We start from the raw sequence: 25,669 nt of genomic DNA on the forward strand, positions 1-25,669 counted from the left end.
GGTAACATATTCTTTAAGGCCCCTTTCAGACCTACAGACCCGTATTTACTCCTCCGCTTGCTCAGCGGGGATCGCTCCATTGATCCCCGCTGAGCCGGCAGATGACAGGTCTGCCTTTGTACTCTGTGCAGGGACGGACCTGTCAGAGCTCCGCTCTCCCCTATGGGGGGATGGGATGATGATGGACCATCTGTCTATTTTCATCTGGTCCGATCCGCCAGATGGATGAAAAATAGGGTTTGCATCCGTCTGGATTTTGTGAAGCAGATCGGATGTCAGCAGACATGTCACAGCTGACATCCAAAGCTCCATAGACTTGCATGGAGAGCCCGTTCAGATCCGCCTAAAAAACTGACAGGGGGATCTGAAAGGTCCATGCATGTGTAAGGGGCCTTAAAGAGAAGTATGGTTTTCTTCCCCCCCCCCATCATACTTAGGTGGATGCAGCATGGGTCCCATGCTGCATCTGCCCCCTGGCGCTTCTGTGCATTGAAAACCGAGTGTTCGAACATTTAGACTGTCGGGCACAGCTCTCTGCTTTTCTCCCTTAGCGCTTATTGGAGCGCTGAGCTGGGAAGGGGGTAGAACAGCCATCTCAGGCTCTCAGCAGCTCACTGAGAGGCTGATACGGGTTCAGACTTCCATTGTTGGGATGACGTGGTGCTTGGACTAATATGCGTGATGTCAGCAGAGAGTGGACTTCAGCCCGCTCTTCGCTGAAAACAGGTCACAGGAGTGCAAAATAAACTGCACTGTTGTGATCCATAGCAGAAGCCTAGCCAAACGAGCTTTGGCTGGACTTCTCCTTTAAGACTGAGATTGACAGAACAAATACTACTTATGTTGTTTGACTAATATTTCCTTTTCTCTTGTAGGAAATCCCCATGCAGGGAATAGGACGAAATTCCAATAACGAAAGGTATATGAAACTGTTTTTTTTGTGGGTGTCTTTGCATGGGTTTTTAATGAAGAGGATATTGTATCAAAAGATAAAAGGATAAGCATAGTTATATACAGTTGTGCAAAAAAGTATTTGCCCCCTTCCTAATTTTTTTTTTCATATTTCTCACACTTAAATGGTTCAGATCATCAAACAAATTTTAGTATTACACAAAGATAACCAGAGAAAATCCAAAATGCAGTTTTAAACGATTTTATTTTTTAAGGGAAAAAAGCTATTCAAACCTGGCTGGCCATATGTGAAAAAGTAATTGCCCCCTCCCATGTTTAATCATGAATGAACTATGATTAACCACAGTTTTTTGGAAAGCTGAGTTAAATTTCACTTGCCACACCCATGCCTGATTACTGCCAGACCTGTTGAATCAAGAAATCACATAAATAGAAGCTGTCTGACAAAGTGAAGCACACTAACAGATGACAAAAAGCCACACGTCATGCCACAATCTAAAAAAAATTCAAGAACAGATTAGAAACAAAGTAATGTACATGTATTGGTCTAGGAAGGATGGCAAAGCCATTTCTAAGGCTTTGGAACTCCAGTGAACCGCGGCTAGAGCCATTATCCACAAATGGAGATAACTTGGAACAGTGGTGAACCTTCCCAGGAGTGGCCAGCCTACAAAAATTACTCCAAGAGCATGACGACAACTCATCCAGGAGGTCATAAAAGAACCCAGAACAACATCTAAAGAACTGCAGGCCTCACTTGCCTCAGGTAAGATCAGTGTTTATGATTCAACAATAAGAAAACAACTGGGCAAAAATGGCATCCATGGGAAACTTCCAAGGCCAAAGCCACTGCTGACCAAAAAGAACACAAAGGCTCATCTCAAATTTACCAAAAAACATCTTGATCATCCCCAAGACATTTAAGCAAATATTCTGTGGACTAATGAGACAAAAATTAAACTTTTTGAAAGGCGTGCGTCCTGTTACATTCAGCATAAAACAAATACAGCATTTCATAACAAGAACATCGTACCGACAGTCAGACATGGTGGTGGTAGCGTGATGGTCTGGGGCTGCCTTGCAGCTTCAGGACCTGGATGACTTACCATAATTGATGGAATCATGAATTCTGAACGCTACCAGAAAATCCTAAAGGAGAATGTCCGGCCATCAGTTCGTAACCTCAAGCTCAGGTGCACTTGGGTTATGCAACAGGACAATGATCCGAAACACAACAGCAAGTCTACCTCCAAATGGTTCAAACAAAGCAAAATGTAGGTTTTGGTGTGGCCTAGTCAAAGTCAGGGCTTAAATCCAGTTGAGATGCTGTATCCTGACCAGGCCATTCATGCTGGTAAACGCTCTAATGTGGCTGAATTAAAACAATTCTGCAAAGAAGAGTGGGCCAAAATCTCTCCTCAGCAATGTGAAAGACTCATTGTCAGTTATTGTAAACGCTTGATTGCAGTTGTTGCCGCCAAGCACAACCAGTTATTAGGTTTAGGGGGCAATTACTTTTTTCACATAAAGCCAGGCAAGTTTGGACAGCTTTTTTTTACCTTAAATGAAATCAACATTTAAAAACTGCATTTTGTATTTACTCAGGTTTTCTTTGTGTAATAATAAAATTTGTTTGATGATCTGAGTCATTTAAGTGTGAAAAAAATGCAAAACAATAAAAAATCTGAAAGTGGGCAAATACTTTTTCACATAACTGTACTGTGTATATCGGTGAGTCCCGTGTGAAAAATATAAATAAGTGAAAAAATATGTGAAAAGAAAAATATATGTGAACAGCAGCACTCACAATATTGTACACAGCGATAACTAAAAATAAAAATGTATTGCGCTGTTATAGCCTTATGCATAAATCACTAAATAAGTCTTATTAAGTGACAAAATCAGTAATGAAATACAAATTAATAAAACAAATTATTAGTAAGTTATTAGTAAGGTGATTCACAGTCAAGTGCAGATGTCCTCCAGTTCTTAATTGGTGCAACACCCAGTGCTCCCCGTAGGAAATAAGGGCAAATATATCCTCTTACCAAATTCTGAGACCTCTCAAGGCCTGTACTCGCATCAGTGAGCTTATCCTCTCACTTCAGGTTTCTCAGCCACCTTGTGGATATCACTGATGGAAATTACCATAGCTATAAATCCTTAGAGTACCTCAGACCAGCCAGAGAAGGGACTCACATTATCCTTTTGCCAGCTTCAGTCATCCAGCCTCTCATGACCAAACCATGGCTCAACAGCTTATTTTACCACCACACTAAAAGATGCAGGTGGTGACCTCGCATTAAGTGGGAAATGACTCCAAATATCTGTAGCACTGACCCCCAAGGAGCTGCTGGTTTTATTGGGCTTACCGTTACCTTCTTGACCTCGCCTCCGTCTAGGGGTAGATGGCCCAGAGGAATGCAGAAACTGACACTGGATCTCCTTTTAGGTTGTTAATTTACAAGATAAAACAGTCTCTTAATAAAGGGTAGACGGTTAGGAGAAAGTTCAGGTACTTTTGTAACTGCAAAAATAGAAAGTCTCTTACAGAAGAAATCCAGAGATTAACTGTTTCACAGCTGGATTCTCACAAACTGCGGATAGACCTCCTCTCACTAGGCCTAGCAGCTGGTAGGGTGTTAAAGAGGAAGTAAACCCTGATGGGTTTACTTCCTCTTTGATTCCCTGCAAAGGTAAAGCATAATGAACTACTATGCATCGCATAGTAGTCCATTATGTGTCACTTACCTGACACAGGAGCCAGCAAAGTCACCGCTGTCCCCTGTAGTCTGGAGCGTCCATCTTCTCGGTGGGTCACGCTGCTCTGCTGCTGTCATTCAGCGAAGCCGCAATGACGTCACTCCTGCGCATGCGCACGGGAGCTGCCACTCGTGGCATATCACCGTTGACAGCGCTGCTCTCGGTGCGCCTGCGCGCCGCTGTCTATGGCGCATGCTCCGTAGATAGCGGTGCCTGTCTTTCGCCAAATATCTCCTAAACTGTGTAGGTTTAGGAGATATTTCTTGGACCTACAGGTAAGCCTTAATCTAGGCTTACCTGTAGGTCAAAGTTGGTTGTAAGGGTTTACAACCACTTTAAGTAAAGCAAAGTCTGTGCCACAGACTTGGATATGAATTACTTGAGAAAAGTCTCTGCCACAGACTTGGATATGAACTACTTGAGCAAAGTCTCTGCCACAGACTTGGATATGAATTACTTGAGCGTAACTAAGGGTCATAGACAAATTTAGAGAACTATCATATGGTACCAGTATCTCTCAGCCAGTCCGGCGATACGGTAAGATTGTAAGTCCATAAGGTGTCCTTCAACTGAGCCTCCAGGCCCCCTCAGAGAAACCAGCCCTGTGCATGGCTTCATCCCCAAGTGTCCTCCCCTGGATGCTTCTCAAGTTGCTGGGCCTCTCCTTAGATGAGACGGCACCGGACCACCTTTGAATCCTCAGGCCTTGACATCCATTCAGGCCTGTCCCTGCAGTAACTTCGCCTCATGCTATCCAGCCCAGATATTCGGAATTGCATGGATCCGCACCCCAGGCCAGGAGGGCCATGGGGGCTGGTCAGGAGGACCAGGACCAAGCAGACAGAAAATATCTTCTGCACCAGAACCCCCGAAGCATGTGATCTCTGTACCTTAAATCCCACCTCCCAGAGTGCACAGCAGGAGAACACTCCCACTGGGCTGGTTCCGAGAAAACGTGGCACTCAATACACCCAACTAGACTGCATTCTACCACTTGCTGGCGGTGACAGCGACACCTACAGCCAAGGAAAACTCAATCCAGCCAGACTGGTACTGAAACCATAATTTAGCAAAATTAGCCCTAAAACCCAATTGTGGTTTCAGGAATATTAATTTTCAAAAACCTATAGCACATGCTCGTCAGGAGCCGGCACTACATACCCCTTACATGGGAGATGTGTGCTAGCTGCAGACTAGCACATGACTGAAAGCTGGCAAAGGTTAAAAATGCAAAGGTTAACAAGGTTTTTATATTCCCATTGCCATCACCAGTCATGAACTGTGCAGTTGCACAGGGTGCCAGTCCTTTGTATTAGCAGGGGACATCTTCTGATGACAAAGAAACAATGTTTTGCCTGAAGAATTGATACCTTATCATATCAGTCTGTTGTTGTTTTTTTCATATTAATATTGTCATCATCTTCATTATTATGACATTTAGGAATGTGTCACAGAAAAGGAATCAGGAAGAAGAACTCCATGACAGAATGCTAAACACAATTGATGGTCTCAGTTCCGTCAAGTACGGTCAAGTATTTTTTTTAAATTGATACAAATGTGTCACTTAAGGTATCCTTCACTCATGAGCAATGCTCGTGATTTCACTACGTTTATATTAAAATCTCTGAAGTAGTAGCCTATTCCATGATGCAACCAGTAACCTTGGAACAGCAAAAATTAAATTCAAATCTGATATTGGGAAGTGTAATGATCAGTTTATTCTTTGATGTTCTAATTTGACTTACTGCAAAGATATGCAAGTTATTGTATTTTAAAGTATTTGGAGGGAGTTAACAAAGAGTGGTGCAAGCACAATGCTTGCACCACTCTTCTAAACATAAAAAAAATGGAGCAGATGCTGCTCTTAAATAAAAAAAAGGGACACAAGCCCCTTTGATAATTAGGAGCAAGTAGTTCTCTCTTCTGCTGTGACAGACCCAACACAGAGCAGGAAAGCTGGAACTGTATGCTCCGATCTCTCTGCCCCTTACACAGCACAGAGTGTGAGGGAGGTGGAGGGTTGTTACGCTGCAAGCTCTATTGTTTGGTGTAATCACTGCTCGGGCAAAGATCTGAGCTGTCTACTAAAAGCGCACACCCTGTATGTCAGCTGCAAGCTGAATAAAGATCTGCGACAGTTTTCTATATGAAAAACCACCACATTCCCTCTGTTAATTAGGAGCAGACGCTTCACCAGTTTCTATTTCACTCTGCAATAAGAACTGGCATGGGTGGTGCAGATAGACCTGAAACAGGTCTATAAGCTTATTTATTGTGGTGCACGCTACTTCTGACAGTTTTCTACGCTATTATAACAGTACAAGAAGTTTAATTAATTCCCCAGTTTATGTCCACAGACATGGGTCTGTCAGAAATGGATACCTGTGACTTCTTTATGATTAGGGGTGAGGTTTGGGTTCTTCGTAACAATAAAGCACTGCCTGCCCTTTAGGTTAGCTGGTTTAGAAGAGCCAGTAAAGGTGGCTTTTGGATAGAACCTTAATTTCACAGAAGCCATATTGACAATGTGCTTTATCTGTGATGGGGGGAGCATATGGAGTGCTACTTACATGCTGCATAGGGAGAGGATAGTATAGGGCTTCTGGGAATTTGACCGAGCTGTGAAATTTAATTTAAACCCTTACTGATAGGAATGAGCTTTGGATTTGACTGAAGCCCAGCTCATCCTCAGTTCAGTGAGTGGCCAACAAAATGGCCAGTTTTCCCACCTGAACCAATGTATAATGCTTGTTTGAATTTTAAGATGTATCCTACACATTTTCTTCTTCTTTTTTTTGCATATTAAAATGTGGGTGCTGGTAACTAATAGCGTAGGGGTTCGCTTATCAGAATCTGGAAGCCCTTAGAATGAGGGTCCCCTAGATACACCCCCCCCCCCCCCAGAAAAAACACAGGGTGCATAAGTACCATTTACTGTTCCTTCTTAAAATAATATAAAAACAAAATAAACACCAGAAGGGGTTTCTAGATTGCATTTTTGTGTTTTGTTAAATGTCCCACATTGCTCCCTGCCCCCCTGGGCCCTTTATGACAATAGTTGCCTATTAGCTGTGAAAATGTGTCCTCCAATGGACTTCAGTGAGATTTGCTGTTAAGTTCAGGTGTCTCAGATTTCAAACAGGATTTGATGAACCTGCTCAGCAAACTGACCCAGGGCAGTTTCACCCATCCCTAGTTCTGATTTATGAGGTAGATGCATGTAACTGTGCATGAATGTGTGTTGTAAAATGTATTCCTGTGGCATCGTAGTTTCTGTAATACAGACATGCAGTCATTTATTTTGTAACTAGTATATGTTTTTTTTTTAATATCAAATATTTTTTTTATTTTTGTTTTTGCTCATTCCATACAAAAATAAGACAAGAAAAATAAGATGCGTACAACCAAATCTTGAACATTATTGGGAAAATTCCCCTAAAAAAAATAAAATCAAGAAGAATAAATCACCTTGGGATATACATGAAATAAAGTAATTAAAAATATATAAAAAAGAAGAGAAAAACACAGAAAAAAAAAAAAACTACTAACAAGACAAACAAAAAAAAAACTGATAACTTAATTTCAGTAAGCGGTATATAGCGATACCCTCACTTAAGAGGGCCGCAAGTTTGGTTTGGGTCCTGAGCACAGCTCCACCAACCCCCCGGCAATCTGCTCTACCCACTTTGGCACAGTTAGTATCTAGCAATACACATTAAATCACTTATACTCTAAATATGTGTGTGTGCGTGGGTGGATAACTCAAGCTCATAGACAATCCTTGAAAGTATATAACTGACTTTACTTGTTGTTTTTATAAAAGGAATAACATGAATCAAACATTTGGATTGCAACACATAAGCAGGTCCCTGCAGTAACCAGTAATAAAGATAAACAGAGTAATCAGCATAATAAAGTATTGCTATGCAACTCTAACGCTGCCCTTTTTCAGCTACTTCCCCACATGGGTAAACTAACACCCAGCACTATCTACCTATGCAGTCAGGCCTGACTGATCTAGATGGAAGTCTAGTAAAACAATATTCGCTAGCAATCTTTCAGTGGTGCACTTGAAGAACAACTTTGTAATCCAAACGAATAATAAAGATAAAGCATCTGTCTTTAAACAGCTCTCACCACCCGGACAAGTCCAAGTCCGTTTTCTCTGCCTTTTCGTCTAGGAACAGGAATCCACCGACCTCCGAGTCTTCAATCCTTCTGGTGTACTGCAGCAAGAGAAAATGTCTCTCAGGTGCAACTAGGCTGGCAGAGAGCTCTTTGGAAAATAGCACAAGGCCCAGGCTTCAGGCCTTGTCCCTCCAGCAGTTCAGCACAGACCTCCTCTTGCTAGGAGAGAGGGGGGTGTCCCAAAGAGAGCGAACTAGGCCTCTCCCCCTCCTTATATGTCCTCCCCCATGAGTCTCTGGGGCATAACTCCAAACATCCTGGGAACCAGCGGGGTTCTGGGAACAGTAGTTTTATAGTCCTTAAAGAGACCCCGCTACACACTCCCCCCACTTAAACTCTTTGGTCCCCAAAGATAAACTTTTAACACATATCCTGTACCAATTTTGAAAGTGCTGGGTATGATGTTGGTACAGGGAATTTCCACCAGAACTCAGAGGTGGGATTCCCTGTCCCACAGGTCACACTGGCATGAGTGGCCTGCCTAACTGTGCCAGAGAGTGAGCTGGGGTTGCCCTCCACCAAATGGTCAGTGGAGGGATTAGAGCGTTCAGCACTTCTTCTAGCAGTCACAACAGAGTCCTCAGAGCTCTCCCCCATTTGAGAGTAGGTTAGCTTCTTGGGGGGTCTCACAACTCGGCGAGCTCTCTGTTCTCTTGGGACTTCAGGCTCTGGTGCCACAGGCTCTACTTCAGGAACACACTCTGACAGCATCACTGGTTCTGGAACATCGGTCCTTTCCTCTTCTGAGTGAATGCTAGGGATATCTTCCCAGCCTTCAGGCACACCACTAGATGGAATGAACTCTGTAGCTTCTGGGTTCAGCGTCCCATCCTGTGTATCCTCAGTAGGTGGGAGATCTATGGCAGAATTTCCTGGAGTTGATGAAGGCCACAGCCACTCAAGCTCTCCTCTTCCACCTTCACCTCGTTGGGAATCTTGTCCATCTCTAACCCGGGAGGTCTGAGACCGAGTGCTAGGTCCCGGGGTATCCAGAATGGAAACAGATTCTGGTGGATTTCTCACTGGAGGTATTCTGACTGCTTCAGTAAGCGGGAGCAAATGATTCCTGTGCCAAGTCTTCAAGGGCCCCACTTTCCCCTCTGGTTTTAACTTATACACAGGCAATCCAGGTAGCTTTCTGCAAATGACATAGGGCTCCGATCTCCATCTATCAGCAAGCTTGTGCTTCCCAGGGATCCCCAGATTGCGTAGCAGTACACGGTCCCCAGGCTGCAGGTCTTGCACTCGAACCTTCAGATCGAAGTTCCTCTTGTTGCGGGTTCCCCTTTGGTCCGAGGCCACCTGAGCTCGTTCATGGGCCACTTTCAAATTGTGTCTAAGTCGGTCCACATATCCCTTGTGGGAGGTAGCAGAGGCATGGTCTAGGGAAATGCCAAAGGCCAGATCCACCGGCAATCTTGCTTCTCTCCCAAACATGAGCCGGTAGGGGGAGTAACCCGTCACATCACTTGTGGTGCAGTTGTAAGCGTGCACCAAAGCTGATATGTGTTGGCTCCAGTGTTGCTTCTTCTCTGTCTCTAGAGTTCCAAGCATGTTTAGTAAGGTCCGATTAAACCTCTTAGGTTGGGCATCTCCTTGTGGATGATAAGGTGTAGTCCTGGTCTTCTCTACTCCCTCTTCCTTCTATTCAGTTTGGAGTTCACTGAAAGGCATGGGCACCCGGTTGACTTCCTCACCGGGGCCCTCTGAAGTTTCCCGCCGGCTGGCGGTTATCTATCTTCTTCTTCTTGGGACTGGAACATCTACTGGCGAAGTGGCCACTGCCCCCGCAGTTGTAGCATAGCATCTCTCCTCGGTCTCGAGTGGGGCTTGGTGTTGGTGTATCTGGAAACAACTCCCTCCTAGGACTTGGTTTCTCGGCTCCCCCTTGACCTTTCGCCATCATAGCAGTCAACATCTCCATCACCCATGGTTCATGGTTTGGGGACACTGACTTCATTAACTCCTCTACGGTCTCAGTCGACCATTTCTCCCCTGGGAGGCTAATGACCACTGACTGACTTTGGTCGGCCTTAGCCGCTTCACACCATGCTCTGACTCCCTGTGGGTCCATGCCGGTACCTCTGGCGTGTTCACCGCTGTCTCAGAATCCCGGATTTACGAGCCCCCACGTATAGCAATACCCTCACTTAAGAGGGCCGCAAGTTTGGTTTGGGTCCTGAGCACAGCTCCGCCAACCCCCCGGCAATCTGCTCTACCCAATTTGGCACAGTTAGTATCTAGCAATACACATTAAATCACTTATACTCTAAATATGTGTGTGTGCGTGGGTGGATAACTCAAGCTCATAGACAATCCTTGAAAGTATATAACTGACTTTACTTGTTGTTTTTATAAAAGGAATAACATGAATCAAACATTTGGATTGCAACACATAAGCAGGTCCCTGCAGTAACCAGTAATAAAGATAAACAGAGTAATCAGCATAATAAAGTATTGCTATGCAACTCTAACGCTGCCCTTTTTCAGCTACTTACCCACATGGGTAAACTAACACCCAGCACTATCTACCTATGCAGTCAGGCCTGACTGATCTAGATGGAAGTCCAGTAAAACAATATTCGCTAGCAATCTTTCGGTGGTGCACTTGAAGAACAACTTTGTAATCCAAACGAATAATAAAGATAAAGCATCTGTCTTTAAACAGCTCTCACCACCCGGACAAGTCCAAGTCCGTTTTCTCTGCCTTTTCGTCTAGGAACAGGAATCAACCGACCTCCGAGTCTTCAATCCTTCTGGTGTACTGCAGCAAGAGAAAATGTCTCTCAGGTGCAACTAGGCTGGCAGAGAGCTCTTTGGAAAATAGCACAAGGCCCAGGCTTCAGGCCTTGTCCCTCCAGCAGTTCAGCACAGACCTCCTCTTGCTAGGAGAGAGGGGGTGTCCCAAAGAGAGCGAACTAGGCCTCTCCCCCTCCTTATATGTCCTCCCCCATGAGTCTCTGGGGCATAACTCCAAACATCCTGGGAACCAGCGGGGTTCTGGGAACAGTAGTTTTATAGTCCTTAAAGAGACCCCGCTACAGGTACATAATAATGCCCTAAATCAAAGACGCCCGTCACATCCTGATTTTCCACCCTATTTGTCTACTTTGATCTTATAGCAGCATCCCTTCTCTTACGAACTCATCTCTCCTCCCCTGCTCCTCTCCCTGCTCTCCCCCTCCTCTCTGCTAAGTGAGCCATCATATAATGGGTTAGGTCAAGCCAATAGGACCATATTTTACAGAATTTTTGGGATATTCCTCTGTGTTTATATGCTAACCTTTCTCTTTTTAATATAAAATGAAGTTTCTCCCCCCATTGTTTGAGTTGGTGGAGCAGAAGAAATCAATTTTTAAAGGACACGTTTATGTGCTAGATATAAGGACCTAGTCCACATGCTGGTAATTCTCCATCTGGGATTATTCCCAGTATTGCAAATTTTGGAGTTCCTATTATTTCTGTCAAGCATCATGAGTTCAGAGTTGAAAACACTATTTCCCAATACCGATGAAGCTTTGGACAATGCCAAAGCATACGAATAAGAGAACCATTGGATAAAGAGCAACAAGGACATAAAGGTGATGTATATTTTCCCCAGGCATAGAGTTTTTGTGGAGTGTAATAAGCCCTATGTAGAATAAAAAGCTGAGTCAATTTCTGTGACGGTGAAAGAAATATCTCAGGTAGAATCTCCATCACCCGTATCCATTCTTCTTCATTCAAACCTTCTATATCCTTTTACCAAAGGGTAGAACTGTTTACCTTTTTTTCTGCACTCTCTGCAGTTTGTAGGATAAGGTAAAGGTCTCCTATTAACCCTTGTTTCGTACACTGTACTGAAGTTTCCTTCAATAATATCTCAGAGGGGTTGTATTGTAAATGGAATTTTGAGATCTGACTTTGTAATGCATGGCGTATTTGGAGATACTGATAGAAATTACTGTTTAATAAATGAAAGCGGTCTTTAAGTATATTACAATGCAATAAGATATCCATTTCATATAGCTGATATAAAAATATTATGTCAGCCAAACAGGGCAATTATGCAGTACATATAACAATTGGGGCATCCACACCATCTTCACCAGTTTCCCTATCATAGTCAATGGAATCTACACCAGGTTTTACTTTGTTGTCTAAATTTATCAGCAAGAGGAAGTACATTCTTATCTATGTATTCAGTAACATTTGGGGTAATTATCACTTCCAGGTACTTAAATGATGTAACTAAATTCATTTGATGAGCCTGGTGTGAAAGCTCCAAACATATCGTAACCATGGGCAGTATTACCGATTTATCCCAATTAATATTAAATCCTGAGAATATCCCAAAGGTGTGTATAAGTAAAATAACTGTGGACAAAGAAGTGTGTGTATCCCCTAGAAACACTAGGGTATTGTCTGCATAGAGTGCTATTTTTTCTTCGCTTGTAGGCCTCTGAAACCCCACAATATCTGTGCAGCCATGGATACCCTCCACCAGAGGTTCTACGGCTAATGCAAAAAGGAACAGAGACAAGGGTCAGCCCTGCCTTGTTCCTCTGTTCAAAAAAAAGGGGGCTGAAGTATATCCATTTATCTGTACTCTTGCACTCGGGGAGCTATCTAAAAGTTGTATCCATCCTATATATCTCGGTCCAAATGCAATAAAAATAACGCAATATTATTTACTATAATAAACATCCCCAAAATATATATATAAAAAAATATTTTTCCTCAGTTTAGGCCGATACGTATTCTTCTATATATTTTTGGATTTTTGGTAAAAAAAAACGCATTATGTGTTTGATTGGTTTGTGCAAAAGTTGTAGCGTCTGCAAAATAGGGGATAGTTTTGTGGCATTTTTATTAATATATATATATTTTACTAGTAATGGCGGCGATCAGCATTTTTTATTGTGACTGCAACATTATGGCGAACAGATCGGACACTTTTGGTGCTATTTTGGGACCATTCACATTTATACAGCGATCAGTGCGATTAAAAATGCATTGATTACTGTGTAAATGTGACTGGCAGTGAAGGGGTTAATTACTAGGGGGCGCAGAAGGGGTTAAGTGTGTCCTAGGGATGTGCTCTAATTGTAGGGGGGATGGGCTACGTGTGTCACGACACTGATCACCGCTCCCCCGATCACAAGGAGCTGTGATCAGTGTCCTGTCACTAGGAAGAATGGAGAAATGCTTGTTTACATCAGCACATCACTGTTTATCCGCACAAAGCCTCATCTTAAAGGGCAGCGTACAGGTACATTAATATGCCTGTATGTGCTATTCTGCTGATGTACATCGGCGTGAGCTGGTTGGCAAGTGGATAAACAGTTCCATAAGAAGACCCATTCTATACCATCAAATGCTTTAGCCGCATCCAGCAACAATATGGCTCTGTTTCCACTGTTATCTATGGGAAGTTGTAAATTTAAAAACAAGCGTCTGATATTGTTAGCTGTTGATCTATTAGGGATAAATCCTGACTGATAACAATGAATTTGTTTTGTAATATATTTTGACAGTCTAGTCGCCAATATCTTTAACATTTGATGTCTGACGTTAACAAAGAGCTTAGGCGATGTGCATCAAGACTGGTTGGATCCTTACCAGGTTTCAGAAGCATAATGATCACTGCTTCATTCATCAAAGGGGGGCAAAGAGCCCTCCTACTTGGCATGATTAAAGACTTCCAACAAGTCGAGTAGCAATACATCCCTATATTTTTTGTTTCCCCTGGAAGGCCATCACGTCCAGGTGTTTTATTATTAGGTAGGTTAGCTACTGCGAGTCTTAGCTCTTCCAATTTTAATGGTCCCTATAATAACTCTCTCTCTGTGTCTGATAAGGTTGGTAGATTAATGGATTTAAAGAATTTTATCAAGTCCTCTTTAAGTAGGATGCCCTACTTTTGTATAAATCCTGATAAAATTCCCAGAATACCTACAGGATCTCTGGGGTAGTGTCAGCCATCCTATATAGAGAAGATTGTATTTCAGTTTTCCTAGACCTCCCCATGTCAGCCTACAATGGGTCAGCTCCGCCTCCTCTGACCCCTCCAGGACCACCTTTTTTCCAGCCCATAAAAGACCAGCACGACGTTCTTTTTTCGTCCTCGCTCCGGACGCCTTTAAAAAAACAAACAAAAAAAAAACCTGAAAGTTTTGTTTTGGAGTGAAGATCCTGGGTCAATTGGATGTCCTGTCCGGGTTCAGCCTCTCCTGGCACAGAAGACCCCCCAGACGGGCTGTAAATCTCCCAAGGAGGTGGGTTTCCATTGTGCAGGGACATATGGTGACAGTTTAAATAACTGTTGTGGCAGATGAGAAGAACAGGGAGGCTGGCGGTGTGTGGTTCTCCCTGTAAATACATATTGTCACCCCTCCCCTGGTGGCTAGTGCTGCTGGGCTTTGAAGTCCACCCGTGGGTCCTCCTGAAGCTAGCAGGCTTGTGATGCGGTTATGGCTCCCCTCCCCTCCCTCTGTGTGTGCTGTTTAATATATTTTTACCTTTCCCTGGTGGCTAGTGGGCTGCTGGGCTCTGCAGTCCTCCCCCTTGTTCCCCTAGTACGGCCTGAGCTAGTGGGTGACGTCACGGCGGCTTCTCTGCTTGTTCATTTGCCTAGCAACTGCCGGGACGCTCTGTATTCACTCACACCGATGCTGGCTTAAAGGGGCGGTCTCTCTCTCTCTCTCTCTCTCTCTCTGGGCTTCCCTGCTGTTACTGTGAGTGCTCCAGCTGGCTGTGCTGCTCTGCATTCAAGGTAGCAACTGTGTTTGTTATTTTTTTATGGCTGCCTTTTCATACTGCTGTGGATTGAGCCTTCCTCTCTCCTCCCAGATCCATTCGCCTGCCTGTTTGCACTGAAGAGCCCATGGACAGGTTTTTACCTATGATTTTTTTTTTTTTTTTATTCTTTATTTTTATTTTTTTAAAGAGAGCATCTCTTCTGTCTTTTTCAACAGAGAGAAAAGCCCAGTGCGAGCTAAACACCCACAAAGAGGCTCTGAGTCTGCTGTGTTGCCTCGTAAGAGCAAGAGGAAGTCGCGACATGTTAAGTTGCAGAGTCGCATGCAGCAACAGTCTCCTCTCCCGGTACTCCCTCATCGGAGCCTCACTGCAGTAGCTCATACCAGAGTCAGGAGAGTTCAAGCCGGCGAAGAACATCTAGGAAGACCAGGTCCAGTCGCAAGCACAGGGGGCAGGTCGCCTCCTCATCCAGGTCCTCCTCTCTGAGTAAATCATAAGAAGCAGGCTCTTGGGCCTGTGCGGCTGAAGCCCTTCCAGGAAAATTAGTGTGCGCTTCCTGTCTTAAAGAAGCTGCGCGGGGAATAACGCATCTGAAGCTTGTCAAGTGAGATCATGTATTAGATCCGCAGTCAGGGAAGGGCTAAGAGGAGCATCTAAGAGAATCACCCGTCCAGCTTCTTCTTCACCAGATCCGGATCCGGAGACAGGTGGGGAGTCTGACTACAATTCTTCAGAGGCTGAGGTGACCCCGGGTTAACGTACCTTTGATTTTGCTTTGATCCCCATCTTGGTAGAGGCGGTGAAGGATGCGTTGCAGTGCCAGGAAGAGACTCCGCCTCCAAAAAAGCTGTGGAAATACTATCCGAAACTGAAGAAATCCTTGCCGTCCTTTCCCCTTATTTTTGAAATCCGGGAAATACTGGAAGATGAATGGGCTAGGCCAGAAAGGAGATTTAGCCTGAACAACAGATATTCAAAATTGTACCCTTTTGCTTTAAAGGATGCAGAATTATGGGACACTACCCCCAGGGTGGATGCCTCACTACAACATTTGGCTCGCCATATTACTCTCACATTAGAAGATTCAGTCTCTTTCAGAGATCCCATGGATCGGAGAGTGGATACGGATTTGAAAAGGTTATATTCAGTGGCAGGGGTGGCGTGCAGGCCGGCGCTGGAACTCACCTCGGTGGCAGCAGCACTCAAAGTTTGGGTCTCGGAGTTGGATGTTTGTTCTGCAGAGGAACTTGGAGCTGGCGGTCCCTCGCCTCTTCAATTATATAATTTTTATTTTTTTTTATATAATTTTCTACAGCCGGTACATAGTTGACGTAGTTATCATCTGGGACAGCCCCGATAGCCTCATTCCATCTTTTGTTCACCATTGCAACAACAATGGCATGGGTTTATCCTTCACCTCCGTCACAGATGGTGATACTTTGGCATTCCTGGATCTGGAACTCTTTCATAAAAGCAACACCATCTGTGCCCAAAATTACATGAAACCTACCTCCAGAAATTCTTACCTACATTTTGACAGTTGCCACCACCCAAGATGGCTAAAAAATATCCCAAAAAGTAAATTTTGTCATCTCAAGCAGATCTGTACACTAAAACAAGATTATATCTCCCATAGTCAAACTTTGATAAAAAAAATTCAAAGACAAAGGCTACCCCGAGCCAACACCCCAGTCAACACCCTTACAACTTTCTTCGATATCAAAGGCATGTACCAGTGTAAAAAAAACGCTATGCCTCACCTGTGCTCATGTCACAAACACAAACAAAAAAAATTTTCATCATAAGGGGAAACAATACCCCATTCCTGAATTCTTTAATTGCAGTTCAGAGTATGTAATTTATTGCCTTACTTGTCCCTGTGGAATACTATATGTAGGCCACGCTATACGTGCACTTCGTAAAAGATTTGGCGAACATCGCAATCTAATTGAGAAGGGTAAGGACAAACATAGCGTCCCCAGACACTTTAAAGAATATCATGAACAATCTATCACAGGTTTACGTGTCTGGGTGATAGAATCCATTCCGTCAACGTTTCCAATCGCCGAACGTTATAAACGTCTATGTGAAAGAGAAAAATTACTGGATATATAAATTAGACACCTTAGCCCCTGGGGGCCTAAATGAGGGAATCAAAATCAATATTCTCTTGTGAAATACATATATTTATTTATATTCTTATATCTTGTATGATTTTCTCATCTCGCTTAGCCTTTAATCCTTCCTTTTGCCGGTTTTTGGTTTATATCATCATCATTGTATATTTTAAAATGTGTATGAACTTAGATTTTTGTATGTATATATTTACATTAATATGGAGATTTGTACATCTATGAGGTCTACCGTATCGGTCCCCTTTCCCATATGTATATGGCTCTACATGCGTCTACTAACCCTAAACACCTTATTGTTCATATCCTCCTTTTTTCTTTAACTTTATACTTTATTCACCCTTATCCCCAGTTTCATCTTTATTTTTATTTTAATTTATTTTATTTTTTCATTTCTATTTGTATTTTCATTATTATTTACCCATATATATATATATATATATATATATATATATATATATATATATATATATATATATATATATATATTTTCCATTTATTCCTTGTCCATTCTCATTCCGCTTCTTCCCTGCAGTTTTCTCTAGTGTTACTTTTCTTAGTTATGTCTTCTCTTTCAATGCTATCTGTCTGCCTTTTGTGCCCGATCGTTGCTATGACCACACTGATGCCGTCCTCTCGTCCTCATCGGGAACTCTCTGTTGCTACTGCGCATGTCTGGTTTCTATAGTTACCCTCCTTCCTCTCTACATGACGTACCACAATGACGCACACGTCGCGTATCCCTTCTCACAGGGAATCCCCGCCAGCCACTGCGCATGCTCCGTCTCTATGGATACCCCCTTCATACGGCGCGCTATAGCCACGCTCACGCCGCACCTCGGCATGTGTAGAGAACCCTCCGTGCATGCTCTGCAACCATAACGCTGACATTCTCTGTATGTTTTATTTCTGCCCACATGATACATATTTTTTAGATTTTGGGTCACCGCCCACTCTCCTCGCCCCTCCTATCTAGCATTTAAATCTGCCTCTATTAACATGGCCACTATCAAAGCCTGATGAAGGAGCATGCATGCTCCGAAGCGCCGCCTATCTCAGCCCGTCTCCTGATGACACAGACTCCTTGAAGATCAAACTAAGGGCACTACAGTGACCAGCACCACCCCGACCATCCTGACCATCCTGAAGATTCTCACGGAATGGACTAAGCCACTAACCACCGGCTAAAAGGATAGATGCTGTGAACCTTTACTACAGCCCCATCAGTAGTGCCTATGGACATACGGATGAAACACTATCTAAGATGTGCCTTTACACCACTAATCTAATGTGAGTGTTTTTAAACCGTTTTAATAAATTTTTGTAATTTTATTGCTGCACTTAGAGGGCGCCGTCTCTCTCTCTATTATTTCTTCAATTTGTCAAGACAGCTGTCCAATTTCTGATGGAAGCAGCTGTTGATCAGGTCAGAATGATGGCGAAGATCATGGCCCACTCCATGACAGCCTGAAGAGCGTTGTGGTTAAGACACTGGGCGGCAGATAATTCTTCAAAGCAGAGCCTATGTTCAGTGCCGTTCCATGGTAAACTTATTTTCGGTAAACCCTTGGAGTTGGCGATCCAACATGTGTCCGGAGGCAAATCAGGTTTAATCCCACAGGAAAGGAGGAGGCAGCGGCAGCCTTTTCGTCCGGCAAGAAGGTCCGGGAGAGTTTCAAGGAGGCAAGTTCCTACAGGCCTGGTAGACCATTCTCCAGGCAATGGAGGCCAGCTCTTTTTTCCTTTCCCAAAAGCCTCCAAGTCCAAGCAGGGCCAAGCCCCCAAGTCATCCGATAAGACCTTTTGAAGGTTTCTCCGCCCAAGACCCTCAAGTGGGAGCAAAACTCGCTTGGTTCGAGAGGGTTTGGGCGGACGAAATTCTGGACGCTTGGGTCTTGTCCATAATTCGAGATGGCTATCGTCTCGAGTTTGGGTCAAGTCCTCCGCAGTCCCTGTTCATGGAAACCAAAGTTCCAACCTCCTCTGAGAAGAGGCAGTGTGTGCAAGAGGCGGTTTGCTGATGGCGGGGGCCATCATCCCAATACCAAAGCAAGAACTAGGTCTGGGTGTCTATTCCCCATTGTTCCTGGTGACAAAAGCTTCAGGAGGTTTCAGACCAGTCTGAGACCTGAAGGCCCTAAATTCATATGGGAGGGTCCCTCCTTTCATGATGGAATCGCTGGAGACTATCATGTCCGTGGTGAAAGAAGGAGATTGGATGGCCTCCATCGATTTGGTGGATGCCTATCTACATGTTCCCATCCATCCGGCTCATCACGTCTCCTCAGGTTTGCTGTGGAAGGCTCTCATTACCAGTTTTGGTGCCTCCCATTTGGCCTTTGCACAGCACCCAGAACATTTTTCGAAAGTGCTCTCAGCCATCATCGCAACCCTCAGAGTCACGGACGTTCGAATTTTTCATTACCTGGACGATCTGTAGCTATTAGCCTCTTCAGAACATCTTCTACTTCACCACGTGTCTCTCACCTGCGGAACGCTGGCTCGGTTCACCTGGCTAGTCAACCATTGAAAAAGCCAACTACATCCAACCCAGGTTTTAGAATACCTGGGGGTAAGGTTCGACACAAGACAGGGTCGAGTCTCTCTTCCTCTGAGGGAAATTCGGGACATTCAGACTCAAACGAGAAAAGTAATGATCTGCTCATTTCTTGCAGCAAGAGAATGGATGCGCTATCTCGGAGTGTTATCAGTCACGATCCCGGTAGTCCCATGGGCCAGATGGAGAAGAAGGGCTTTTCAATGCAATTTCCTTCTCCATTGGGATCGGCATTCTCTAATACAAAGGATACACATTCCAAGGTCAATAAGTCAATCCCTGCTTTGGTGGACAGTCTCATGCAACCTTGCCCGGGGGTATCCCTTCAGCTTACGGAACCCATAGTCCTTACTACCGATGCCAGTCTCCTAGGTTGGGGAGCCCACTGCCTGGGTGAGCAGGCTCAAGGTCGGTGGCCCCCGACGTCCTACAAACATCCAATTTCCTGGAATTGGAGCCCGCCCGGTGCGCTCTTCTAGCCTTCCGGCCGCTCTTGAAAGGTCAAGCTGTCAAAATATTGTCTGATAACAAGACCACTGTCACATATGTGTCCCACCAGGGGGGCACCAGGAGTCGAGTCCTGCTCCAAGTCGCAGGCTGGATATTCCAGTAGGCCGAGAAGAATCTTATCACCCTGACCGCAGCCTATCTTCCGGGGCCTGAGAATACCTTAGTAGACAATCTGAGTCTGAGCTTTTTGGATCCCGGGGAATGGGCCTTGAATCCGGATCTTATGCAGAGGATCTTCAGAGTCTGGGGGGTGCCTGTAATAGACCTCATGGCATCAGGGAGGAATGCCCAGCTTCCTTGCTTCTTCTCCAGAACATACCATCCACGAGCTCACGGCCAGGATGCTCTGTCCAGACCATGGGACTTCCCCTTGGTGTATGTGTTCCCTCAGCTTCCTTTAATCCTCAAGACCCTATTGAAGATTCGCAGGGAGAGGGTGACAGCCATAGCAATTCTACCATTTTGGCCCAGGAGGCCATGGTTCCCGCTGGTATGGAAAATTAAGATGTGTCAACCAATCCCGCTTCCATGTTGTCGGGATCTCCTGCTCCAGAACGGAATGTGTTATCCAAACTCCAGGACTCTGAAGCTAATGGCATGGAAGTTGAAAGGAAATCTCTGAGGAATTTGGGCCTCTCAGAGCGAGTGGTGAGACCCTTGTTACGGTCTCGCAAAAAGTCTACAAACTCGATCTACCACCGAGTATGGAAGGCTTTTCAACGCATCGCTGTGGAAAAGGGCTGGGAGCCTGAATCTCCTTCAGTTTCAAACTTCTTGGAGTTTCTCCAGCAGGGACTGGATGATGGCCTGGCTTATAATTCCCTGAAGGTCCATGTCTCTGCCCTTTCAGCAATGACAAATTCTGGAGGGGTCAGAGGGGGCAGAGCTGACCCACTGTAGGCTGACATGGAGAGGATCCAGGAAAGGAAAATTACGGTAAGTATGGGCAACAATTTTCCTTAACATACGATACAGGCCCTCTGCGCTTTTAACCCCAAAAACACTATGCAGACCTCCCCCAAAAGAGTAGAGAGAAGAAAAAAATTCTAAAAAGTCAAACTGTCTTGGGAAGTTAATTTGGCCACTTTTAATTGTCCAACCACTGAGTCGCTAAGTCTGGTGATGCAAAGAAGTACCCTGTTTCCCTGAAAATAAGACCTAGCATGATTGTAGGGGATAGCTGCAATATAAGCCCTACCCCCAAATAAGCCCTAGTTAAAGTCCTTTTAGGTCTTCTTTCCAGGGTAGGGCTTATTTTCAGGGAAACAGGGGAGGGCTTATTTGGGGGGTAGGGCTTATATTGCAGCCATCACCGACAATCATGCTCGGTATTATTTTCGGAGAAACGGGGTATGTATTATCCTGGACCTTTACTCTTAACCTGGCTGGAAATAGTATAGAATAGGACAGCTCCAGCTGCCTCAATTGTCGCTTCACCTCCAAAAATCCCACCCTCTGGCATTGCACTGCTGCTGAGAAGTCAGGGAAAAAGCTTATCTTTGAACCGTCCACCCGTATATCTGATGTTCTTGATCTTGATGTTCCTCCCAAGGACAGGGGTCTAGCAGAGACTCTATGTGCCCGCTCCATAGAAAAGAGAGAAGTAAATTGTTCTGCTCCCATAGTGTCTATAAGCCATTTCTCTAGGAATGCCACTGATGTATTTCCTTCCACCTGTTCAGGGAGGACTATTATCCTAATATTGTTCCGTTGGAGACAGTTCTTCAAGTCCTCCAAACGAGAATCCTGTATAGATAGTTGTTGTGTGTTTTTTTTTTTTATCAGATTTCATAACTATTTGTAAGGAGTCTTCAAGTGTACTTATATGTAGTATATATTTTCAACAATAAAAGCCTTGTTATGACATTGGACTTTGGTTGGCTGTTTTAACCACAATAAAACCCCCACCCAGCCATCATTCTGCATAGGCCAGGCAGTGGTTTTATTGTTCTGAGTGGACATCATATGACATCCTTCAGAACAAGCCGCTTGTGCGCGCTCCCAGGGTTGCGCAGAGCGGCAATCAGTGGTTCGGTTTGTGTCCCTCAGACACACTGCATATCTGATCATGGTAAAGAGCCTATGCAATGTAAATAGGAAGTACCAGTTTCCAGCATTCCTCTACTCATACTGACAGTGCGTGAGGAGAAGAGAGCCAATAAGCAGCTTTTCTCAGTGAGAACATCAGCAATGATAATCAATGCAGCCCCATTAGTGATGCATGTCAGAGCCCACCAGTGATGCCAATCAGCACCGCCTTTCAGTACCCATCAGTGATGCTTGTCAGTGCCCATAAATGCTGCCCATCAGTGTTGCCTCTTAGTGCTCATCAGTGCTGCATATCAGAGCTGCCTATCAGTGCCCATCAGTGCAGCCTCGTCAGCACACATCAGTGAAGGAGAAACATTACTGCCCAGTATTGAAGTGGTTAAAAATAAAAAATAAACTCTGCCTGCTAAAGGATTTTTGATGGTATAACTGAATGTCACGATCGTGCCAGATTGCTGTGGTCTCTGGATCACAGCACAGAGCTTATATTTTATTAAGTTGCAGAGGGTTCTAGTGAATAAAATTGTTCAACATGAATTCTTCTTTTTGTAAGTGTTTCTGTTTCAGTAGTTTTTATTAAGATTTTGAGAAGAGTAAAAGCAACAAGAGCACTGTGCAGAGCAGCGAACAATCCTTGCATGCTTTGTATAGACAATAAGAAATGGTACATAAGTGGGGGGAAACAAAACAACAGAATATCTTGGCAATTGGGTTAGGTCTTCTCTAAGCTCACAGGTGAGCATTTGGCCACCACCAGAAGTGGACCGGAATAAGATGTTTTGTATTATAACATGGATATTAAAACAACAAAAATATTATAAACACTGGAGAGGGGGGGGGGGGGGGGGGGTGATCTATATGATCACCACTTGAATCATAATGTGGGACAATAAAACCCAAGATTTCGAGGTTGAGACCACCTTAAAACGTAGTCACTGGAAGTAGGTCCACCAGGTAGGAAAGCCCATGTCCAGCGATCACAGTTCACAAAGTATTACTCGTTACTAAGCATAAGAAAGGAAAAGAAGAAGGTAATAGAACGTGATACTAAGCCCTTGTACACACGGTCGGAGATTCCGACAACCAAATGCGTCGGATTTTGTCCGACGGATCTTGTCCGAAACTGTTGCATACACACGGTCAGACAAAGTTGTCGGAAAATCCGATCTTTCAGAACATGATGAAGTAATTTAGTTATGATGGGACTACGTTCAGGCTAGTAGCCAATAGCTTTGATGTAGGAATTTGATCTGAGCATGCGTGGCACTTTGTCCGATCGGAATTCTCTACACATGATCGGAATATGTCCGATCGGAGCATTTTGTCGGAAAATATTTCCGGCAAGTTGGAAAATTTGGTCCGACGGATATTACGATGGAAACAGTCCGATGCAGACCACACACAGTCGGAATATCCGACAAAACGCTCCGATCGGACACATTCCGTCGGAATCTCCGATCGTGTGTACAAGGGCTTAGGCTGGCAGGAGTCAAAGAAACAATGAAACAGATAAGAAGAGGAAAAGAGAAGAAGAAAGGAAATGGATTCTCACGGGGATCCTGCATCAACTTATTCATATGATTAGATTCATTCATCTGGGACCTGCAAATACACAAGCGAAGTGGACCATATTTTGTCGAAAATGGATTGTTTATCTTGTAGGACACTCACAATTTTTTCATTCAACGTAATCCATGTGAGTTTTCAAAAGGCTTATTTAGTATGGCAATACTTGCATCTTTAGTGATGTTGACCATCGTGACTAAAAAAATAAATAAGTGAATCCTCATCCAAATGACCACATAAAATGTCCAGCTGTCATATGAACATGCTGAAATCACAGATCCTGGGCAACAAGCATTTAATATTACTAGGTCTCTCACTGAGAAAGATAGGTGGTCCTTTTTGCATGACTGGTGATGGTTGCATTATGTTTGTTCAGAATGGGCAGAGCACAAGTTCACTTAAACGCTAAAACATAACTCCTTAAACCACAGCTCTAACTATTAACCCCTGATAATATATTAACCCCCTTAAATATGCACTTATGTGTTTGGGCATTGACATAATCTGACATTCTTGGAGACAAATGCTTTGAAAACTAGTAGTGGCAATTTTACAGCATCACAAATTTCAACTGTATCTATGTAACATAGCTAATTATTAAATACAAAATAAATTTTGCTGTATTAAAAATGCAGGAGGATCACACTGAGTAATAGCAGTGACTCCAATGTTTTATATTTTTATGATCTAGTTGTATAATAAGACATGGATTGAACAGCTGAAGTAAATAAAGCTGCCTGTTTTCTATCTTTTAGACCCAGGTTTGGTAAATCAGATGACTTTTATGCTTTCCTGCTTTTTTTCACTGCCGATGGCCTGGAAAGAGAGGTAAAAAACAATATTTCTTATTTTCTGTTTCATGTCCATCTTGCCTTAACTTAGATGTAAACTAAATGTACTTAGCATCATGTAATTTTCAGCAAAGCTATATCATTATGTATACCAACAGTCTCCCTGGACTTATCTGCTTAAGTTAGCTGCTTGAAGAAAGTGAATTCCCTTTCTAAATGTATTATTTGATGTATGTTTTGTTTTTCAGTACCGCACCCTCAGAATACCTAAGATCCGGAATTATTTCTTATGTGCCAGTGTAGTGTTTCTGTGCATATTCTTGATCCAAATATTGGTCATGCCAAGGTTGGTATATATGCTACTAATGAAAAAAATAAAGTTTCATTCAGCCATAATATTATCTCTTATCTCTGGAAAATTAGGTTACATATACGTTGGAAATAGGATATGTTGTATTGGAAATGTTTGCTTACATATGGGGTTGATTTAGATGATGTTGTAAGATAAACAACCACATCTCATCTAATACTGTCAAATAACATATAAATTACAAGAAATCTGAACACACTGCCTGGAAATAAAATGTGTCTGCCCTTTTCAGAGAGGTTATTTTTTGAAGATTTTTAAATAGGTATATTTGGCAGTCATTTTGTGAACTTTAGGTCTTTAACTAAGCCAGTAATTAACTGACAAATGCAAATGAGAGAGAATGTGAAAGTTGAAAATTTAAAATTCCATGCAAGTATTAGTGGTTATTCATTGACATGCCAAAATGTAACCAATACTTTATTTAAAGGGTTGCAAACCCTTACGTATACCCAATATAGTGACTGGCTTCAGGTGATACACAGAAATTAAACAAATCCTCCTACATAAGTTGTACCTGTTTGTCTGCAGTCTTCTCTTCTCTACAGACCTTGAAAGTCCAGAATTTATAAAGCTTGTCTGAGCTTTCAGAAAACAGGGCATGGAGAACTGAAGTTACACACTGCAGAGCTCAGTGAGGAGAGCCATGAGAGCTGATTGGTGAGAAGGAACACACACCCTCTTCACACAGTTCACAGGAACAGATCTGAGGCTGTCATTTGCAAGCTGTGTGCTGATTGCTGAAGATAACTCCACTGTCACTTTTTTCTCTTGGTGTGGGGAAAAAAATGCCAGAAATGGTTCATGCTGATAGCAGAGGAACAAAGAAGCAGACAGAAATGACACTTAGGTGGTAGTTTACTAAAACTGGTGCACACAGAATATAGTGCAGTTGTGGATATAGTAACCATATTTGCCTCTAGGTTTTATTGTCAAAGTGTAATTGAACAAGCTGAAGTTAGAAGCTGGTTGGTTACCATGCACAGCTACACCTGATTCTGTGTAAGTTTTAGAAACTCTCTCCCTTAGTGCTCTTAAGACAAGTACACACTATAGAGGGATATGCTTTGTTCATATTTCATTTCTGAAGTTT

The 25,669-nt window shown here is 43.5% G+C and overlaps 1 protein-coding gene across 1 annotated transcript in view; it reads left to right on the top strand.

Moving 5' to 3' along the window:
• ADCY7 (adenylate cyclase 7) overlaps positions 1-25,669 on the top strand; it is a 228,605-nt gene that overhangs the window by 149,730 nt on the left and 53,206 nt on the right. The window contains exons 11-14 of the mRNA XM_077458399.1: positions 876-919; positions 5,117-5,197; positions 24,174-24,246; positions 24,458-24,555. Of these exons, the coding sequence (XP_077314525.1) occupies positions 876-919; positions 5,117-5,197; positions 24,174-24,246; positions 24,458-24,555 (296 nt within the window). The remainder of the gene's footprint in view (positions 1-875; positions 920-5,116; positions 5,198-24,173; positions 24,247-24,457; positions 24,556-25,669) is intronic.

This window comes from Lithobates pipiens, unplaced genomic scaffold (assembly GCF_037356315.1).
Source record: "Lithobates pipiens isolate NorthernLeopardFrog02 unplaced genomic scaffold, aLitPip1_a1.2 Scaffold_10, whole genome shotgun sequence".
In the NCBI taxonomy this organism is placed as follows: Eukaryota; Metazoa; Chordata; class Amphibia; order Anura; family Ranidae; genus Lithobates; species Lithobates pipiens.